The following is a 20273-nucleotide window of genomic DNA, read 5'->3' on the forward strand; positions in this document are numbered from 1 at the left end:
CCAAAATCAAAATTTTGCTGCTCCAAAAACTGCTCCCAAATCTGATTCAGCTGTCTCACCCCTGGTACTTTGGAAAGGTCCATTCGGGAAAAAATCGGGTTTAATGTGATTCTACTGATACATGTTCAGGTGTAAAAATAGGGTAAAATTGGGATTTGCCAGGAAATGAACAACCCTAGTCATACTGAACCCGCCCTCCAAAAAATGAACAAAATGTTCTTGAGCGTGGCCTCATGATCGGGGTGCAAGAAAGGCTACAGAAGTGCTGTTGACCCAATGACATTTAAGGCACATCGTAAGCCTTTTTATTTTTTTTTTATTTTTTGAGCTAATTAAGCAAACTGCCATATTTTGCTGATGACTATTAACTTGGAGAGTTTTACAAAGCATACTAAATGAAAACGCGATGCCAGAGTGCGTTTAAATGTGGGAATTATAGAAAGAGTGGCAATTTGCAGTAGCTTTTTAATTTGCTTGGCTTGTAGCATTTCATCGAAGATGGAATATTCAAAAGCTAGCCAAAACAATAATAAGTGTCTACTTAGACTTACGTACGTGGAAATAGAAACACGCTGTAGCAAAAAGAAAGAAAAATGCATTTTCCTTCATTCTTACGTGGCAAGCGTGCCCTTGCAAAAAACAATAAATATTTCGTGTACCCTGGGAAGATGCATTTATTTTGCAAGTGTTTTAAAGAATAACTAATCAGAACATTCGTAAAGGTTGCACACATACCGCAGATCATTAGCACAGTGATGGTGGCGTTGCTGCACCCAGCAGTGGTAGGGCTGGCTTAGTGGTTGTGCCAGGCGTATGAAGGTAGGCTTTTGGTAGTCTAGTCGCGCAAAGCAACCCTTGTGTTCGAGACAGCCGCTGTACCAGTAAAAGGAATCGGGTGGATCTGGGAGCCTCTCCGTTCTGCGTGTCGAAGCATTTTTTTATGGGGTGTAGGTGCTGAAGGCAGACACATGACTGTCACCACTGGTACCCCCCAATATACGATTTGGTACAGCGGGTCAAACCACATCCGACGTCTGCCTGCCCCTGCCCAGGCATGCGCTTCGCATTCGATGGCTGTGCCACATTTTCCTGGCTTGCTTTGCTGAGATCTCTTTGGAAGTGTTCCTTTTTGGTTCTGCATACCTCTCTGTCCTTGCGCTTATCTTCACCACGTGCTTCTGCCATGCCTAAATCCATTCTTCCGGCTATCGCGACGATACGTAATTGGCTTCTCTTGCTGCAACCCCACAGGGTCTATGCCCTATCCACTGCTGTTTCCACTTTTATTGGCATTGTTTCACTGTGTGTCTGCTCCCTAAATACAAATTTTAATTGTGCCTTTTTTTTGTTCTTTGCTCCCATGCACATTGTCTTTACAATTCTTTGTGGGATTCGTCCTTGAATAATGACAATGGGCCCCATCTTAGAGTTTTTTCCCCAAAAAACCACGTCATGCTTGCTGATGCGCTTGCGGTTCTCCACCACTCTTTACATCAAGTGCAGCAGTTGTTTTCCACTGCGCCACACATTTTGTTCACTTCACAGTCACCATTTTCAAACCTAACAAATTACTGGCCCTCAAAGTATCCTACTCATACAGTATGCTTACAACACACCACCTTTGTTCTAGCATTTTTCAGGCACCATCCTAACTCTGTGTATGCCATAGCAGCTAAATAATTAATAGCTCTACATATCCACAAAAATTCTCCCCTATTTGGCAAAACCTGTGGAAGTAATTACTGAGGTGACTTGAAACAGCTGTCAATTATGTAATGTATAATTTTTGTTGTAATTCTAGTGCTTTTTCAATTTGAAGTTGTCTCTGTGTTTTCAACCTGCTTTTTTGGCATTGCACTTCATCTTCACCTTCTTCCCACTCCCCCGTGCAGCTTTATTGAGCACATTGTTAGTTTGTTCCTTTGTTGAACTTTTTTACTCAAACTCCAACCACACGAGGTTTGCTTCAAGCATTTCTTCAGACCCAACTACTTTTGGATTTCACCAGACTGTTTTGATTGATTGATTGTAGGGTTTAACGTGCCGACGCAACGCAGGCGATGAGGCGTGCCGTAGTGGAGAGCTCCGGATTAATTTTGACCACCTGGGGATCTTTAACGTGCACCGAAATCTCGTACACACAGGCGTTTTTGCTTTTTGCCTCCATCAGAAAAGCGGCTGCCGCAGCCGGGAATCGAACCCGCGACCGCCCACCAGACTGTTTTGTCAATCCCATTTAGCTTATAACTATTCGGGGCAAGGTCCCTCAAGAGGAGGCCCATTATCTAAATGGTCGCAACCAATTCTCCACTTGTCGAAGCTCTTCCAGCGTGGTTTACACAGCCTCCTCTATTTCAAGACATCACTCTCAACACTAGGCCACCGAAATTTTACGAATATTGGCAATTGTCTGCCCGACTCTAAATTGTCCATTCGTTGTGCTGTTATGCCGAAAGCCTGTCACCTAATCTTCGAGTGTTGACAATTCTAAACCGTGCTATAGACAGGACAAGAAAAAAATCTTGGTGCTTTGTGTTGTGTTTTCTTATCCTATTCAGTTGCATTGCTCTGAATTGTTGTGGTCATGCTCCAACTAGCCGAAATCACCACTTTTACTGAGTTTAAATCTCAGAGGTGTTTGAGACCTAGTATCTGTTGACATTCTGCCTAAGCTGAACACAGATCAGTATAAAAAGATCCTTCCACCACATGAAACTTGTCAACCGTGGGATTTTGCTTTGATCTAAATTTTCTCACCTTTTGAAGGCACTCCTTCAGCATGCTGTTTTTTCTTTACTGATCTGAACACTGGAGCCTACAGTAGGTGTTAGTCTCTACTTAGATTTATCTTTTTGCACTGCCAATATTGCTCGAACCGCCTCCTGTATTTCATTTTTGCGCTGCCTATCTTGCTGGCGTAGTTGATATTTCCCACACATCTTCCTCTGTGGCTTCCATGTGCACTCTGGGTCATTTCAATTCCTTAAATCACAGATGTATTCAAGGCCAGACCGTAGGATAGATTTTCATACACTTGGCTACAAATTTTTCCATGCAGTATGGGGTGAATGGTTTGACTACTGCCTTTGAAAGTCATTTCTCGGTGTGTTTTATGTTAACATTTATTTCAGATGAATTGTTCATCTCTAACCAACCACCCCCTGTCAAATACTATAATCGAGCCACTGCCTTGTATTATTGACTGTCTTCTTTATAAAACCCTTTTTTTTATGAAAAGAATGCTTATAATTGATGTTTGAAATTCAACATTTTGCTGTGAAAAATAAAGGAGGTTGCAAAAATTTCACTGCTTGGACTGGAACGTAGCCCTTCACCGCAAAACCTGTGGCTCTGCCCATTATGCTACTGAGACTGAACACCAGGCTGTTTTAGCAGTTGTGGGAAACAAGTGTCAGAAGGGAACAAGTGGGTGACACTGGATGTGTTTAGGAAGTGGCAGACTTGTACCCACAAGGAAATGGAATCTTGCTACTGGCAGCTGTACAGTGACTTTGTCTGGTTCAGTGAGTATAATGTTGCTCGCCATATGGTTAGGCACTATAATGTCACTTACTGTAAAGCTGAATTTAGGACTAACAACACATCCATGTAGGTGCCATAAGGGGTTAATGGCCAATTCACTGAACCCCATCGGCCTGTGATGTCAACATACTGACCCACAATTGTGACGTTGCTCCCTTAGGGGGACCGGTCAGTCATAATGACGCAGCCATCAGGATCATGTCTGATTCACGAGTTTTTATTGGCAGTGACACCAACAATCTCTCCCAACCACACACCACCCACAGAAAATGTTGCTTATGTGTTCTCACAGAGTAGCAGAAAGCTTATGTTCCCTCAAACTCTTAAAGATGATGGTCTTTCAAGGGCAACAAATTTGAAAATTTTTTCTGGTGCCACGGGCATGAGTAATTTTCATACAGAATCAAGAAAACATCAGGCAAGCTTTTAGCGAGTTGTGGGTTTATAGCTGACAAGAGCAACATTCTTTTATTAAATATTGCATGTTTTATTAGTTTTTACAAATAAAATAAGCCACGATAAGTAAAAAAAAGCAGCAATTGGCACGTTTTTTTATTATGCAGTGGAGAGCAGTCTAAGCACACAAATTGAATTTCATTCAGAAAATTGTGATTGCTGTAACCTGGAGGGTAACAGTGCAGAGTGATGGGGAGAGAGGGGAGCAGGTTACATTTCAAGGGCGACAGATGGTTATTGTCTTTAGACGAGTGTGCAAGGGAGCATTCAGATATGAGACCAATTTTTTTACTGCCGGTTGTGTTCAATTTGAGCTAAAACTTTTTCCATGGTAAGCTGTGCTCCTGCACATGATACCTGGTGAGCTGTATTTTGTCAACTCATAGTGATGATGTCATGTTCCTCTGTGGTGACTGTGATCCCGATTCACCAAGTAGCCTACAGCAGTTCTACATTTCCAGACACTCTTATCACCACAAGTTTGTACCTCATTGTGAAGTGAGAAAGACTTTTAAAAGTACAGCTTTACAGTCAACAATCAACTAACTGATTGAGCAGTGCCTTTTGGTTCTGGTATCCTGCATTTTATGCTGTAACTTAGAGACAAAACTTGAGAGTGTTAACAGGTGAAATGCTTTGCAATAGAGTTATTAGGCATGTTATTGAAGATTTCTTGCCGAAAGGCATGCATGCATCTTACTTACTCTTAGGTTTGCAACTCACTCGTAGTACTGCAATTACTTTAAGTTGAAAAGAACATTTTGCTGGATTTTGTATGGTAGTAAAACACAGTTTTGGGGAACTCCTAATAATATACATATTCGTTCTGCCATATATTTGGGGAACCATAAGTTAATATTACATTTTTCAGGCACATGTTTATTATGATGGCTTAAAGGGGCCATGCAGACAAAACACGTTTGGGTCATTCGAAAGATTTCCTCATTATAATCATACTGACACAACTTTAACATAAACTTCACTGAAATGACCTGCATAATTAGAAAAAAAGGGAATGGCCGTGCGACTCTCTAACTTATTTCCCGCAACAGAACCTATGATGTCATGTGACAGCTCTGCAATTGGCTCGGGCCTGCAAATGCAAACAAATTAGGCAGGGCGGATAAAGCTTGGCGAACGAGCAAGCTTTTTGCGCTTACATTTAGGGCACATTTTTTTATAGCACTAAGAATGGTGGGGTAAACAGTGGAAGTTACTAAAGTACACGTAAACATGAAAGTAGCCATGCGTGCTGCTTTTGGTACTGTGCGCACTATGCACAGCACTGCAGTGCTTTGGGATTGTCTCAGACGACGCTGGCCGATTGGCGTAATTGACGGGACCATAGTTGTCGAGTGAACGCTATGTTTCACGAAAAGGTTATTTTCTACCTCAACAAAAACAAGCCAGGTACAAATACAGTCAAAAATAAAGCAAAGGCAGAAAATGGCCGCCGCCGTATGGTGGCACCATCTAGGTTGACTAACAGTAAACGAGGCTCCGCAGCACACTAGGTTTAGCTTGAAGACCTGCTCTTGTGATGTCATTGCAGATGTCGCGACAAACAATTTGGGGGCAGAATCAAAATTTCAACTTAAATTGATTAATTTTTCAGTGAATAAAGCATCGTTTTCTTTTGTACAAGCGCTGGGGGCACTACAGAACATGAAATCTTTCGAGTAAAAGAAACGTTTACTTTGACTGCATGGCCACTTTAATTAGAGCGTACTTTGCTTGGCAAAAATCTAGAAACTTCAGGTGTGATTGATGCGTGTAGGCCCTACTGCTGGACTTGTTAGTCAATCTTTAAGTCTTCATATAAATTGCTCAGTTTATGCACCTTTGTATTCTGCTGTGTTTACTGTGAGAATGTTCGCATGAACAATGCATTTTTGGGCACAAAACTGGTTTGTTAGGTTCAGCAGTTTGCATTTAGCTTGTTGCTATATTCCTGTGAAATTTTTCTAATTTGGTGTCTTATTTTACCCTTTTAGGAGTTTTTCCACTGACAGTAAGAAAATCCAGTTTGGAGGGATCCTATATTCCTGCCTGACCTGTCAACAAAGCAACCACCAGGCTACAAAAGGGAATATCTGCACCATTCAGACACCCTACAGCTGCACAGTTTGCCAAAAATCTTACCGGCACAAACGCTGCCTGGACATGCATATGAAAGTGTGCAATGGCGAGAGGTGCCATGCGTGTGGACTCTGTCAAAAGAGCTTTACTCGAAAATCTTATCTGGTTGCTCATGAAAGAGTGCACTCTGGTGAGAGGCCTTTCGTGTGTCGCATATGTCAGAAAAGCTTTTCTCAGAAAGGTAACCTGGATACTCATCATCTGGTGAGAGGCCTTACATTTGTCGCATCTGTCAGAAGAGCTTCTGTAGGAAGAGTGACCTAGTTGATCATGAAAGATTTCACTCTGGCGAAAGCCCCTACGTGTGTCGCATCTGTCAAAAAAGCTTTTCTCAAAGACGTAATTTGGTCGCTCATGAATTGTTACACTCTGGTGAGAGGCCCTATGTGTGTCGCATTTGTGAGAAGGGCTTTTCTAGGAAGAAATACCTGGTTGTTCATGAAAGAGTGCACTCTGGCAAAAGGCCCTACATGTGTAGTACCTGTCAGAAGAGCTTTACTCAAAAAGGCAACCTTGTTACTCATGAAAGATTGCATTCTGGCGAGAAGCCTTACATTTGTAGTATGTCAGGAGAGCTTTGCTAAGAAAAGCCGACTGGTCACTCACGAAAGCTTGCACTCTGGTCAAAGGCCCTACGTGTGTCGCATCTGTTCGAAGAGCTTTGCTCGTAAATATAGCTTGGTTATTCATGAAAGATTGCACTCTGGCGAATGGCCCTACATGTGTAACATTTGTCAGAAGCGCTTTACTCAAAAAAGCCACCTGGTTACTCATCAAAGAGTGCACTCTGGCAAGAAACCTTACGCTTGTAGTATCTGTCAAGAAAGTTTTCCTCGGAAGGGCCTTCTGGTCACTCAAGAAAGCGTGCACTCTGGTGAGAGGCCCTACATGTGTCAAAAGTGTCCAAGCAGCTTCGCTTGTAAATCCAGTCTGGTTACTCATGAAAGGTTGCACTCTGGGGAGAGGCCCTACATGTGTGGCATCTGCCAAAGAGCTTTATCAGAAAATTTCACTTGGTTGATCATGAAGCACTGCATTGTGACGAGAGGCCTTACAAGTGCACCACCTGTCATGAAACCTTTGCTCACAAACGGTCTCTTTTCAAACATGAGAGTATGCATACACACAAAAAGCCCAGTTCATAATGTTTTAAAAAGTTGCCCGGAAGAAAGCTTCGATACCTCACTACGATTGTGCAGTCACGAAAAATACTGGAGAAATTTCCAGTGGTACACATATCACACTCTGATGAACAGATTGCACACTGGTGAAATCCATGCACTGTATACATTGAAAAAGCTTCACTTGCAAGCATATTTTAACCTTGGATTACGGAAAACAGTGACCGGGGGCCCCATGTGTCCAGTGTCTCTCGGAAACACTTTCAAGAACTAAACATCTGTTATGAGTGACTGCAATAACGGTTTTAAAGTCTTATTAATGAGAAAAGGTATGCTCATAAAAAATGACAAAGTGTGACTGTTCACAAACTCACAAGACGTGCTCTGTATGCAGTCCTTGTAAATAAAACGGCCTGATAAATCATACCTTGTTATCCAGGAACGTGTGGACATATGTTAACAGCTTTCTGGAGCATCTGTCAGGAAACATTGACTAGAAGTAGCCTAATAATCATAAAAAAAGTTGTGCGCTAGTGAACATGTAATGATTAATGCCGAAAAAAAGTTCTTCCCCAAAATGGACCTTTTTCCAGTAGCGCAGCCCTCTTGCGGCGGCTGTTCGAACCACACTTGGGGGATTATGAAAGAACACTCCCCTTTTTTTCCGCCTGCCCTGCGCAGTTCTGGAAGCCGTCCCAGGCGCCACACATGGTTTTGATTGCAGGAAAAGTATTCCACGGCAGCTGTAGCGCCTACCTGTTGGCCGCTTTTAGGGCTCAGCAAACGGAGCAGCACGTAGATGGCACGGAATCACCGCTGGCTTATCCAATATGGCGTGTTGTTTACATTTTGCCCCCCAAGATGGCGGATCAGTCGCTGGGAGCAAGAGTAGCGCATGCGCAGAGCGCTACTGGAAAACGGTTCATTATTCTGGTCCTACAGGCATACAGAGTGATCAGGTATTCTGTTTAACCTGTGATGTGCACTTTGTAGCAATCATCACTGGGCAGTGTGCAAATTGTGATTTTTGCTTTCAGAGTGCACGAATATTCACCCTGAAAAATTTTCTTGTGAATAATTTTAATACATGAGAAAAGTGAGTGGCCAGCTGCAGATGAGAACAGTGCATTAACTGAAGTGGGCACTGACTTTTATCACACCCCACAACACCTCAAGAGCTGTACCCACGGCGGTGGTTTAGTAGCTAAGGTGTTGTGCTGCTGAGCCCAAGGCGCAGCTTCAATTCTTAGGCACAGCAGCTGCTCTCTAAGAGGCAAAAAGCCCAAATTCTGTGTGCTGAGATTTTGGCACATAATAACGATCCCTGTATACACTTGTACTTGTACTTGTAATTGTACTTGAAAAACTGGCAAACCTGTATACGCAATGCCTAATGACCGCAATGGTACCGGAATCTTGGAAGAACGCGAACATCATCCTAATCCATAAGAAAGGCGACATGAGGGACTTGAAAAATTAGAGGCCGATCAGCTTACTGTCAGTCGTCTACAAGGTATTTACCAAGGTAATCGCTAACCGAATCTCTGCAACCTTAGATTTCAGTCAACCTAAAGAACAAGCAGGGTTCCGTAAAGGTTATTCAACAATGGACCATGTTCACACGATCAATCAGGTGATAGAGAAGTGCGCTGAGTATACTGAACCCCTATATATAGCCTTCATAGATTATGAGAAAGCATTTGACTCGGTCGAAACCCTAGCAGTCATTCAGGCATTACGGAACCAGGGGGTAGATGAGCATTATATACGAATACTAGAGGATATCTACAATGGGTCTACAGCTACCATCATCCTCCATAGGGAAAGCAGTAAAATACCTATAAGGAAGGGTGTCAGACAAGGAGACACAATCCAATGTTATTCACAGCATGCTTACAAGAAGCATTCAGAACGTTGGATTGGGAACAGGTGGGAGTTAGGGTTAATGGAGAATACCTCAGTAACCTCAGACTTGCTGATGACGTTGCCTTGCTAAGTAACTCGGGGGACGAATTGCAAAGCATGCTTTCCACACTGGGCGAACAGAGTAGAACCGTGGGCCTGAAAATTAATATGCAGAAAACTAAAGTAATGATCAATAACCTCGGGACAGCACAGCAGTTTGAGATAGGTGGCGAGGCAGTGGAAGTGGTAAGCGAATATATCTACTTAGGCCAAGTTGTGACCCCAGATCCCAACCATGAGGCAGAGATAATTAGAAGGATCAGAATGGGGTGGGGTGCATATGGCAGACATTCTCAGATAATGAATAGCAGCCTACCATTGTCGCTGAAGAAGAAAGTGTATGACAGCTGCATCTTACCAGTACTAACCTACGGGGCAGAAACTTGGAGGCTCACTAAGAGGGTTCAACTTAAATTGAGAACGACTCAGCGGGCAATGGAGCGGAAAATGAAAGGTGTAACATTAAGGGAAAAGAAGAGAGTGGAGTGGGTCAGGGAGCAAACTGGTGTAAAGACATATTAGTAGAAATTAAGAAGAAGAAATGGACGTGGGCAGGGCATGTAATGCGAAGGCAAGATAACCGCTGGTCATTAAGGGTAACAGAGTGGATCCATAGAGAAGGCAAGCGTTGCAGGGGGCGGCAGAAAGTTAGATGGGCAGACGAGTTCAAGAAGTTTGTGGGGATAAATTGGTCACAGGTGGCACAGGACCGAGGTAATTGGAGAATAATGGGAGAGGCCTTTGCCCTGCAGTGGGCGTAGATAGGCTTGTGATGATGATGATGATGATGAACGATCCCTAGGTGGTCAGGATAATAGTGTCCTCTAGTACGGGCACCTCACAGCCCTTGTGCAGCTTGTGACATGGGCCACACTCGGAGAATCGACACGGAAGCCGTGGCTACAGTGCTGAAATGGGAGGCAGGCAGAAGGCAAGTTCGATGACGGAGATCCTCAGGGTTTATTCCCGAATCCACCCTATCGCTGCCATCTTATGCATTGTTGACGGTTCCTGCATTTGCTTAAGCAGCTAATGTTGGTTGAGGCCGACTGAGACAAGCCCGGTTACCTTCACTGCTCTTCCCCTAGCTGTTGCCTCGTTGAGTCCCGTGGCACGGCTTCACACATCAGTTGACACCTCATCAGTTGACACCCCTCGGTCTCATTGTACATCCGGGTTTCTCTGTTTCTTATGATGTCATCGTGAATGCGCAACTTGCTGATGAGCAAGGGTAACGGCGTCTCCTCACCGACCACTCGTGGGTTTCCTTGGTTCCCCTCTCTCCGCACTCATGCCTGAACAACAGCAGCACCTTGGTCCCAAGATGGCATTGGAAAGTGATTTGGCCTCCCTGTATTTGTCAAATTCTTGTCAGCGGACTTTCGCAGCCGACTGCAGTGAGCTGCCCCCTCCCAGCTGTTCGGGGAGCTAGCTCTTCTATGGCCCAGGTGGTTTCATTCGCTTGACCAAGTGTTGTAGCGGTGTGGTGGGGGGGTATGCGTGGATTGGGCCTCCATTGGTTCCTGGTTACAGGACTACTGCGTGTCTCCTGCTGTCTCTGCTTTGAAAGTACAGCTTTGGCTTGCTCATGTGAATGGGCCCTCTGACTTGTCCTGTGTTGGGGCCTCAGCATGTAGTTCAGCTGCGAAAGTTTCTCGTGCCACTATGCTTGCACAGGGCACCATGCGTATCAAGGTGACAATAGTGGCGACGCGACAGAACCCGAGCCCATATGGTTTGGACCCACCCACGCCCTGGCTGTGTGTGGCTTAGCCATGTCCAGGGAAAAGGGCATCCGGGTGGCTGAGCCAAAGCCATGGTTGATTTGGACCTTTTATGGCACATTGGAGGTGGCAACATGCCACTTTGGCCTCTGCTTACTGCAGACGGTACCCCACAATGGAGCCGCTCTGGAGAAATCAGCCAGGCGCCTTTTCTTATCTTCCTTACATTTTCACTCTGATTCCTGTCTTCTTTCCATGCCTGTCTTGTCACCTACTCTTTTCTTATGTCCTTTTTTTACCCTCAGGCGTCAAGGGTTTAACTTCGGGCAAAATAGCCTACCTAGACTATTTTTATGAAGTACCATATTTTGCAGCGTATAAGTAGCGATTTTTTTTCTGAAATTTTCGTTAGTGCGTCTTATCCATCGGTGCGACTTATTTATGGAATAAATTTGGTACGGGGCGGCCGCGCGTGGCCCGCACTCAAAAAGGTGCCTGCGTGCTGCGTGATGTCAGCGTACATTAAAAGACAGCTCTAGGGGCCGTATTCTGCTGATCCGATGCGCCTCGGATGCTCGTGACGTCAAAATGACGTAAAAATCGCCAAAGCTCCGCCCTCGGAGCATGCCTCGGGAGATCGCAAGCAGTACGTCATGTCCGGAAGTGCGTGTCAACGCCTTCGGGGACAATCTCATAACTTTGAAATGCTGCTAGATCGAAATTAATAAAATTGTTTAAATATAACAAAGCCTTTCCTGTTTGTGTGTTTTCACGGGCACTGCCGTTGCTGCTAATGCTAGTTTAACAGGTTTACACGCATTTATGTTTTTACTTTGTTCCGTTATGAGGCGCCAGGGAGCGCTGCGCGCGGCACAGCTGTTTTTAAAGGAGGCATATTTGAACGCTGAGTACAGTTGCTGCGCAAAAATTTCGTCCCACCAGGGCGTTCTCTTGGGACGAAAAGCGACGTAAACGGTACGCTGTTGCCCGGCAGTTATATATAAGAGGGCTGTGACGTGAGTACGATATTTTGATCGATTTTCTAACGCCATGTCATTGTTCGGCCACTTTCGCTTGTGCAGTGAATTAAACCCGTTTTTCAAAACGCATGTGTGCGCGTTTTGCGCACGATCAGATTGCGTACTTATATTGTCACAAAGCCAAGGATGACGCAGTTGTCTTGAAGGAAAAACAAGTTTATTGTAGCGAACTTGTGCTCCCCTAACAACTCAAAAGAATACAGAGGCGGCGAAGCAGCGGTCAACAGAGTAACTTGTGCAGGCGAGTGTCGGCGAATGGAATGCCGCGGCGTCTGCTCTGCGCGCTTTTATCTTTCGGCGCAAGTGTTTCTCGAACCGTCCATTGAAATACAGAACATTGTAGATCAGAGGAGATTATTCTGGGCTAGTGCCGTTAGGGCAAAACAGTCTGCTTATCTGAATGAGATAGCCCGTGCGGCATAAAAATAAAGAATGGAAGACGCGCTTCGCGGACAACAGATAACAGAGCCAGGCGTGGCCCGGCGATAAAAACAAACAATAAATAAACAAACCCATACATGGTTCGCGGTAATATCACGGCAAGCTCGTTTTAATTTTTTTTAATGAAAGCAAGGGTGCAAGTGCAACGTCAATGAAAGAGAGTACTGACCTCCAATCTTTAGCGTCCCGAGGATACGTTTCCCGCCTAGCTTTGTTTCATGAGCTATATTAATATGCTATTCTGCGTGACGAACTGCTCTAACAGACTAAGCCTGTATCACGTCACATTGACCACGCCCACAATTTTGGTGCTTAATCATGCAACTTGAAGTAGTTTGCTCAGTTTTTTCTTAAAACATCCCGAGAATCAAACCGCCTTCCCGCAGGTATTGTTTCCATCCACGATAATCACTTGTTTCTACAAGCATAGGTACAACTCAGTGACTGTGCAATGAGGTGCAATTTTTGTAATTGAGCACCTGCAATGTATCCTTACGTTAGCATATTTTGGAATTCCATTTTCCTATTTCATGCCTCTACCCTTGAGGGTTAAATAGGTAAAGTATACCGCAATACGCTTCGTTAACTAAGATAGAGACCGAATTTTCAACCCCTTATTGTTTTTTGGCCGTTAAGCTAATAATGAACACATTTTCAGGCACACTGGAGCTGGAGAGCTGCTGGTTGTGGAAGGCCCTGAACGAACAACCAGTACGTGGGCCTCAACAAGAATAGATGCAACTATGAGCACTTTAACAAGCTGGAGTAGAGAAAGCAGTTTTGGCATTGCATCACAAACATCAATGTGCCCTTTATTTTTGCAATGAAGTTGCGTTGGTTTCTGTGCATTTTAAATAAGGCTGTGTACCATTACTACAGAAATGCTATAGTTGATTTTGTCACGATTATTTTTTCCCAGTGTTGGTTACTCTTGGACGGTGCTGCTGCATGCAGGGGAAAAGGAAACAGGTCAACATAACTTGTCACACCCTGATTTATTGAGGAAAAATTCAATACGCCTTTGTAGATGCTGCTGTTGGCATATCATAATTATTTTTTACAAGCAGGTGTCCTTCATGATAGAAAAAATCGCAACATCGTTTTAAAAATCTAAGCAAGCAGTCATCAAAGCACTGAGTGCTAGAATACATGCAATGGTGGGGTAAATGAAACTTTTGTGACCATTTTTCCACTTATCATGGGAATGTCAGAGTAAACCATGACAGTGAACTCTTTGTTAAGAGACAGCCTCCAACATTTTAAGCATGTTTACTTTTTGTATCAACAGTGGAGATGCATACTGGCATATCGTGTTCTCTTAAGTAAAATGATCTGTCAGAGATTTCCAAACAAAGTCACCGTGCAATGGTTGTGCTATGTCATAATATAACTCTTGACAGGATTGAACTAAATGTGTCCAGAAGAGTCCGCAGTAGACTGATTATTTTTTTTTTGTTTGTGGTACATGCATCATCATTCTTTGCTTCACAGCAGAATGACGGTTACAGTGTAATAAACAGAATTTTCTCAAGATAATCTTGACCGGTCTCTATACCCACAACAAGGCCTCAACAGTAGTCACGGGCTATCCCAGATCAAGCAACACCGTGTCAAGACATAGTATATAGTGGTCGAAAGCAAAGCAACTTTCTCTGTTGTCCTCACACAACCATGTCAAACACAAAACAACAAGAAGCTTCTCTACAGGAAACAATGTCGCGTCAGGGCAAAGTATATGCTACTTGAAACAACAACAAAACAATTTTCTCCCGACAAAACAAACACCGCACACCACACACAATCAGAAACGAAAGTTAAAAATGACTTGTTTAGTGCCACAAAGCTGTCTGAAGATGCGTTGGTTGCCCTGTCCTTCAGGAGCTTCTTGCTCCTGTCGGGGGCAGGCACCTCATCAGCCGCGTCGTCTGTATCACTGCCCTCGTCCCTTGGTGCTGCTGCAGCTATTGTCGTCAGTCGTTCCAACAGGCAGCCACACAACACACACTGACAATGTTGGCTGCCAGAAGAGGCCTATGAAGAAAAGCTGGTGCTACTGCAGGCAAGGAAAACAGCTCTTGAGAACTGCAATGCTGCACTTCACGACAGAGCACATCGAAGCATGTGCGGCATTGTACTTTTCTTCAGGTGTCTGGGGCCTGGACGACGAGCAGGGGGTGTCATGAGCCACGACTCAAGCAGGTGGCCACCATCAACCCCAGAACTCGCCAGGCTTTACACGTCACGGGCAAAAGTGAACAGCCAGTCACACAAAGGCACTGTAGTCAGCAGTCACGGTCAGGGCCTTCATACTAGCGTCGCACACCTGAAAGAAATACATAACACAAATATGTACTAAAGCATTAAACAAGTACACAGTTTGAAAAAAGGAAAAGGTAATAAACAAGAGCAAGAATACAAAGAACTGGGTTACTTGGAACTGATTCACTCCGCAACTGCATGCAACGACAAACGACGTCGCCGTGTTGTATGTGCCTTTTCTTTAATCGTCGCTGTTTCGCGTAGCAGGGGAATTCGAGCATGCAGGCGACCTGAGAGGAAAATTGGTTACTTACCTCCCACCCATCTATGCGGTACAACTGCGAAATACAACCCCTCCCCTCCCCACCCCGCATTTCGAAATCGATAAACCCTTAAAACGAGCCGACAAGCTGCAGAACTTGTCACCTTTACACTATGTGTCAAGCAGGGGAAAACATCTCAGCCGAAGTGACAAGGCGCCGAAGCAGTTGACACACGATGGGGGCGGGGCGAGGGCGATATACGTTACGCATATATTACACGGTTCTTTATGAAGTCAGTTAGACGACCAACACAATACACCTGTTTATCTTTCTTTATAAGCTTTTTTTCTTTCAAGACGCCACCCTATTCGATACCTCTTATCGTGTTCATTTTAGCTACATTTATTGACATACCTTTTCGATATCATTTCACTTAAGCGAACATAGGCCGGAGAGTTAAAAGATTATTTACATATGCATGCACCTGCTGAGTTTTTTTTTTTTTTTTGACACACTATTTGATCATTCACAATTGCGAAATTTATGGGAGATCACTGCCACCACACCGCATAAAACAAACACATTTCAGTGACTGCTTTTCAGACATCGCGCTCCTATTCCCTTCGATGCAAAACAATTTTTTTGATTCCGTAACAAACGTAGCCAGAAACAAGTAGTACTTACACCGTGCTTACGTCGCCGGGGTATTCAAAGCCCTCGTGTGTCGGAGCTCCGTCAGTGCCGACACCACAGTGTGAATGCTGCGACTGGCGTCGGGGTGCGACAGTGTTTCATGGTGGCAGAAAACGCTTTGCAAACTGTCAGTTGCGAAGAGGGACACAGTAAGCACAGCACCTTCGTATCTGTTGACACTTCGCTGCACCTCGATGGCCGATAAGGGCTTCCAATTTCAGCGCCTTGGCAACGGCGTGAATGCTGCGGCTGACCGACGGCTGCGTCATGTCAAGACAAGAGTATCACCGCTCCTCAGCGCCGCACATCACGTTCGCTTCCGTAGATAGCCTCGTCGCACCTCGAGGCCTAACGTACTCGTCAAGTGCGTCGCACAGCATCCGCGCCGGGCCCTTGTTGGCACGGAAACGGCGCTGAAAGTCGCCGTCGCTCAGTCGACGCTCAGGCACGGGATCCTCCTCCAGCAGCTCCAACAAAAGTGCAAACACAGGCGGCATATACGCAGCCATCGTACAATCCGATGCGCTCTCAACCGCGCCGGATTTCACGCGCCGGTCACGGGAGAACGAGCGGGAGCCTTTGGCTACGTGACGTCACCAAAATATAGCCAAAATATAGCCGCGTGACGCAGGCCGGCTGACGTTTTCGCTCCGAGCCAATCGCGTGACACCCCATCCGAGCGCCTCCTCACGTGACCGCACCGGACTGCGTCTCGGATCTAATCCGAGGCGCGCCGGATGGCCAGCAGAATACGGCCCTAGGTCTCAATGAATTATTTGTTAGCGAGTAGGAGGAAGAAGGCTTCGACATTTTTGTGTAAACGCCGTCTGTAAGTGCATGCCATCTGTGTGTATCAATAAACCATATGTAAAAAGTTCTGTCTAGACACCCGCCGCGATGATTCGGTGGCTAAGGCATTGCATTGCTGAGCACGAGGTCGCGGGTTCGATTCCTGGGCACGGCGGCCGCTTTTTGGATGGGGGCGAAAAGCAAAAACGCCCGTGTGTGCGTGATTTCGGCGCACGTTAAAGATCCCCAGGTGGTCGAAATCAATCTGGAGCCCTCCACTACGCGCGCCTCATCACCTGCGTTGCGTAGGCGCCTGAAACCCCACAATCATGTTCTTCTAGACTTTGCACGGTAGATGCACTGCTTACCGGCGGATGCGTTCAGAGGCGGCGGTCGCCGCAACCATGTGTACTTTCGCTGCACTTTCGAATGAACTGATCTTCTATGCAATGTTTACCTGATTAACAAGTGCGTTTTCTACACTGGTGCGTCTTATACACTGGTGTGACTCATATACGTTTTTTTTTCGGGAAAACTGCAGTTTTGAGGGGGGTGTGACTTATAGACCGGGAAATACGGTAATAGTGGCTACGTATGGCTAGCGTGAATGTTTGCATGCTCCCCAGGTCGGGCTCCATGTTGGGCGGCCAGCCTGGCTGCTGAAACACCAGCTAACCAAACGGCTAAAAGCAAAACGCCTCTTGATCGGTCCCTGAGAAGGGCTCAGACTGTAGTGACCATTTAACCCAGCACATCATGCAAAAAAACAGCAACAACTTCCCACGATTCTTTTGTCATTTAAGATGTCAAAGCTCTATATGGAACCATGAAGGGCACCTGATGTAGCTGGAATATAATTGGAGTGCTGATGATTTACAAGGACAGATTGGGAACGGTTATTGAAAAATTATTGGATCCAGATTAAGACTGCGGGGTTTAAGTTTAAATGGGAAGGTTTCAGTAGCACTCTACGAGCTATCTGAGCAGACTGTGTTCCGAGCAAACGGCCACCCATCGGTAACTCGGATGAAAGATTGAGCGCCAAACAAACAGCGACCGAAAGGAGCATCACCCGGAAAGCCCATCGGAGACCAAGTCAGCCAAACTTTAGCGGACCTATAAAAACGGCTCATGCCCAAGTGCACGCCGTGTGTGTCGCGTGTGCAAACAAGACGGTTAGTGCAATGAACAGGCAACGATGCAGCAAAAAGTAGTTACCTAAAGAGCCACAGCACCGTGTCACGGAACGACATCTACTCAAACTAGAGTGCAGCGTGTTCACCATAGCGTGCAAGACAGTGTTACATGTTCTGTAGAAATGGGTCATCTGTGTGTCCCAACGCAACGGTTTCCGGTGTACTTCTTCGATGTGCGCTTCTGCGCTCCTATTGTCTCCGCGGATTCGGACCGGACGGGCTTGTCACTGTGATGGTTGCATCTGTTTTGTGTCATTCAAAACGCCGTAGTACTCGTGTAGGTGTCTGTGAGGTGGGTTTTGGTGTCGGTGACTGTGTTTACAGTATATCTGTTCGGAGAAATTACCTTGTTTGTCTACTGCGACCGTCATCTTAAAACACGTGAGTCACGATTTCATTTTTCAGTGCGCGGTACACGAGAGCTCGCGCTCCTTCCTGCCCAAACATCAGCTGTCGTTTATAACAGTACATGTGCTTGAGTGCTGCTTAGGGTTGTTGCTGCTTGGGAAGAATTAACGGTTACATACGTGTGCTTCCATTTGCGGAACGCGAGTTCAAGCTATCCTCTTTCCGGCTCTGTGCTTTCCAAACAAGCGGCCGTGCTTCACGGCAGGTTTACGATGTCCAGCATGCGTCGAAGCATGACTCGTTTGCAGTATGAGAGTTCGGGTGTATTCAGCTGGCGTCATTAAACGTTAGCTATAAATGAAGCTGTCGTTTCATTATTTTCGTGAGCTACGGAGATACTGCCGAGCGACAATTACACTGCGGCTGGGTTTCTCCGTCGGTTACTTTCGCTTCTGGAGCCTGGTACGAGGCAGAAGTGAGCGACGGCGACAGAACACCGTAAGCACTTTAATACCCATGCAGTTAGTTTTTTAGCGCCAGTCGGAATTGTCACTTTATTTGGTTACCCTTTAAAAATTCAACGCATGAAACGGTCACAGGACACCTCATCTAGCTCCAGACTGGCAAAGATGTCTTGCGAAAAAAAATGTGAAATTTCGTGCGTTTTCAAGCCTTTGTGGAGTGCTTTGCCTTGTAGTCTCTGATTACGCAATGTTAGAAAAGGAAACACGCTAATAAAATGCTAACGGCACCATATTTCTGTCTGTTGCAAATATAGCTCAGCAGTTCTTGCTTTTACAGGATAAATATCGCTGTGCGGAATTTAACAGCGATGCGTACAAAACATCATCCACCGTGTCCTGTGCAGTGCACGGTGTCAATTTTAATGCAAGGAGAACCATGAATATAAACACCAGTATCTTTACGGCGGAGGAGCATGCCATTTTTTTTGTTCCAAATTATGTCGTTGAACATAACATCCCAATGTCATTTATACATACTCGTTGAATGTGGTGCAAGGTTGTCATCCAAAAACTATGCTTTCAATCTCGTCATAAAGACCATTATCTCTGCATATGCCTTGAATCTTGAACTGTGTGTTGAGTGCCTGGCCACTCTGCGATAGCCGGTAATGAGACCGTGGATCAGATGGCCGCTGCTGCTGTACTTACAAATACATTGCACATAGCAACAGTGCCTATGACCTTAAGCCACACATCAGAAAGCACCTTCGCAATACATGGCAAGCAGACTGGAATACGCAGACATACAAAAAGTTGCACCTAACAAACCACACTTGGGCTCATACACTACGGAAACACGCAACAGACACACGAAAGTCACCCTGGCCAGGTTACGGATAGGCCACACTCACGCGACGCACTCACACCTGCTCACTAGGTGTCCAAGACCCGTGTGTAGCAGGTGTGGGGAGGGCCTATCTATAGTCCACATCCTAATCACATGCAAGGCACTCGACACAACAAGACGCAGACACTTCAGGGAACTATACAGACGACACATTCTGCTAGACACATCCTTGTTTTTGGGTGACAATTCCATAGTTTCTGTGAAACGTGTTTTTAAATATTTGTCTGATGTTAGTTTTTTAAACCTCATTTCCTATCAAGCATAATAAAAACGACCTACACACCTGCAGCCATCGCCGTTGCCTTTAGTACCAACTGTTTTCTGTTAACTACTTTTCTTTGGTGCTCTTCGCCCCAGCTAGCCTTGCACCAAAAAAATCCAACCATCATCATCATCTGTCCTGAATAATTGTGTAGCTATGGTAGGCACAGCGAGTGAACTGAGGCAACACTCACTCATGGGTTCTCTCGAGGGAAGGGATGATCAGCCTGTACGTCGGTGGCGCGAAGTGCGTCTCAGGAAGGGACCGCGTCTTAGGCAGGGAACGCACACCATCGTCATGCGCACGCGCACCTTACGTTTTCGTCATTATTGCGCAGACGATCGTCTCGTGCACACAGCATACTGCCCCCTTCTCAAAATTGACCACACACTTTCGGAGAGCGCCGCCCTCCCCCCGCAATTTCGCAACACTCTCCTGATGATGATGACGATGATTGCTATTGGTTTTCCCTTTGAAGTGGGGTAATGACATGCCATCTTACCAAAAAGGACTATATATAACCATGCTTTACACTCTTGGTTTAATACTAGCGCTGCTTATGGCAGGCACTAAAGCTTATTACGCCCGAAATACTTTTTTCCCCTGTTATAGGTGGTAACTGTCCTAGGCAATATTCCCCTCTCTGCTTTTCGTCCACCAGCA

The 20273-nt window shown here is 45.4% G+C and overlaps 1 protein-coding gene and 1 pseudogene across 5 annotated transcripts in view; both read left to right on the forward strand.

Moving 5' to 3' along the window:
• The window catches only part of LOC144158581 (uncharacterized), a 116830-nt gene that overhangs the window by 18391 nt on the left and 78166 nt on the right, over positions 1–20273 (forward strand). The window contains exon 7 of one of the 5 annotated variants that reach the window (XM_077689562.1): positions 5994–6197. The exons of 3 other annotated variants lie outside the window; for them this stretch is intronic. In XM_077689562.1, the coding sequence (XP_077545688.1) occupies positions 5994–6052 (59 nt within the window). In that variant the 3' untranslated portion in view covers positions 6053–6197. Of the gene's footprint in view, positions 1–5993; positions 6493–20273 lie in introns of those variants that run through there. One more of the 5 variants, XM_077689559.1, reaches the window with a different exon arrangement.
• On the forward strand, positions 6465–7700 carry LOC144158580 (uncharacterized; annotated as a pseudogene).

This window comes from Haemaphysalis longicornis, unplaced genomic scaffold (genome assembly GCF_048455015.1).
Source record: "Haemaphysalis longicornis isolate Haplotype H1 unplaced genomic scaffold, Haemaphysalis longicornis Haplotype H1 scaffold_10, whole genome shotgun sequence".
Lineage (NCBI taxonomy): Eukaryota > Metazoa > Arthropoda > Arachnida > Ixodida > Ixodidae > Haemaphysalis > Haemaphysalis longicornis.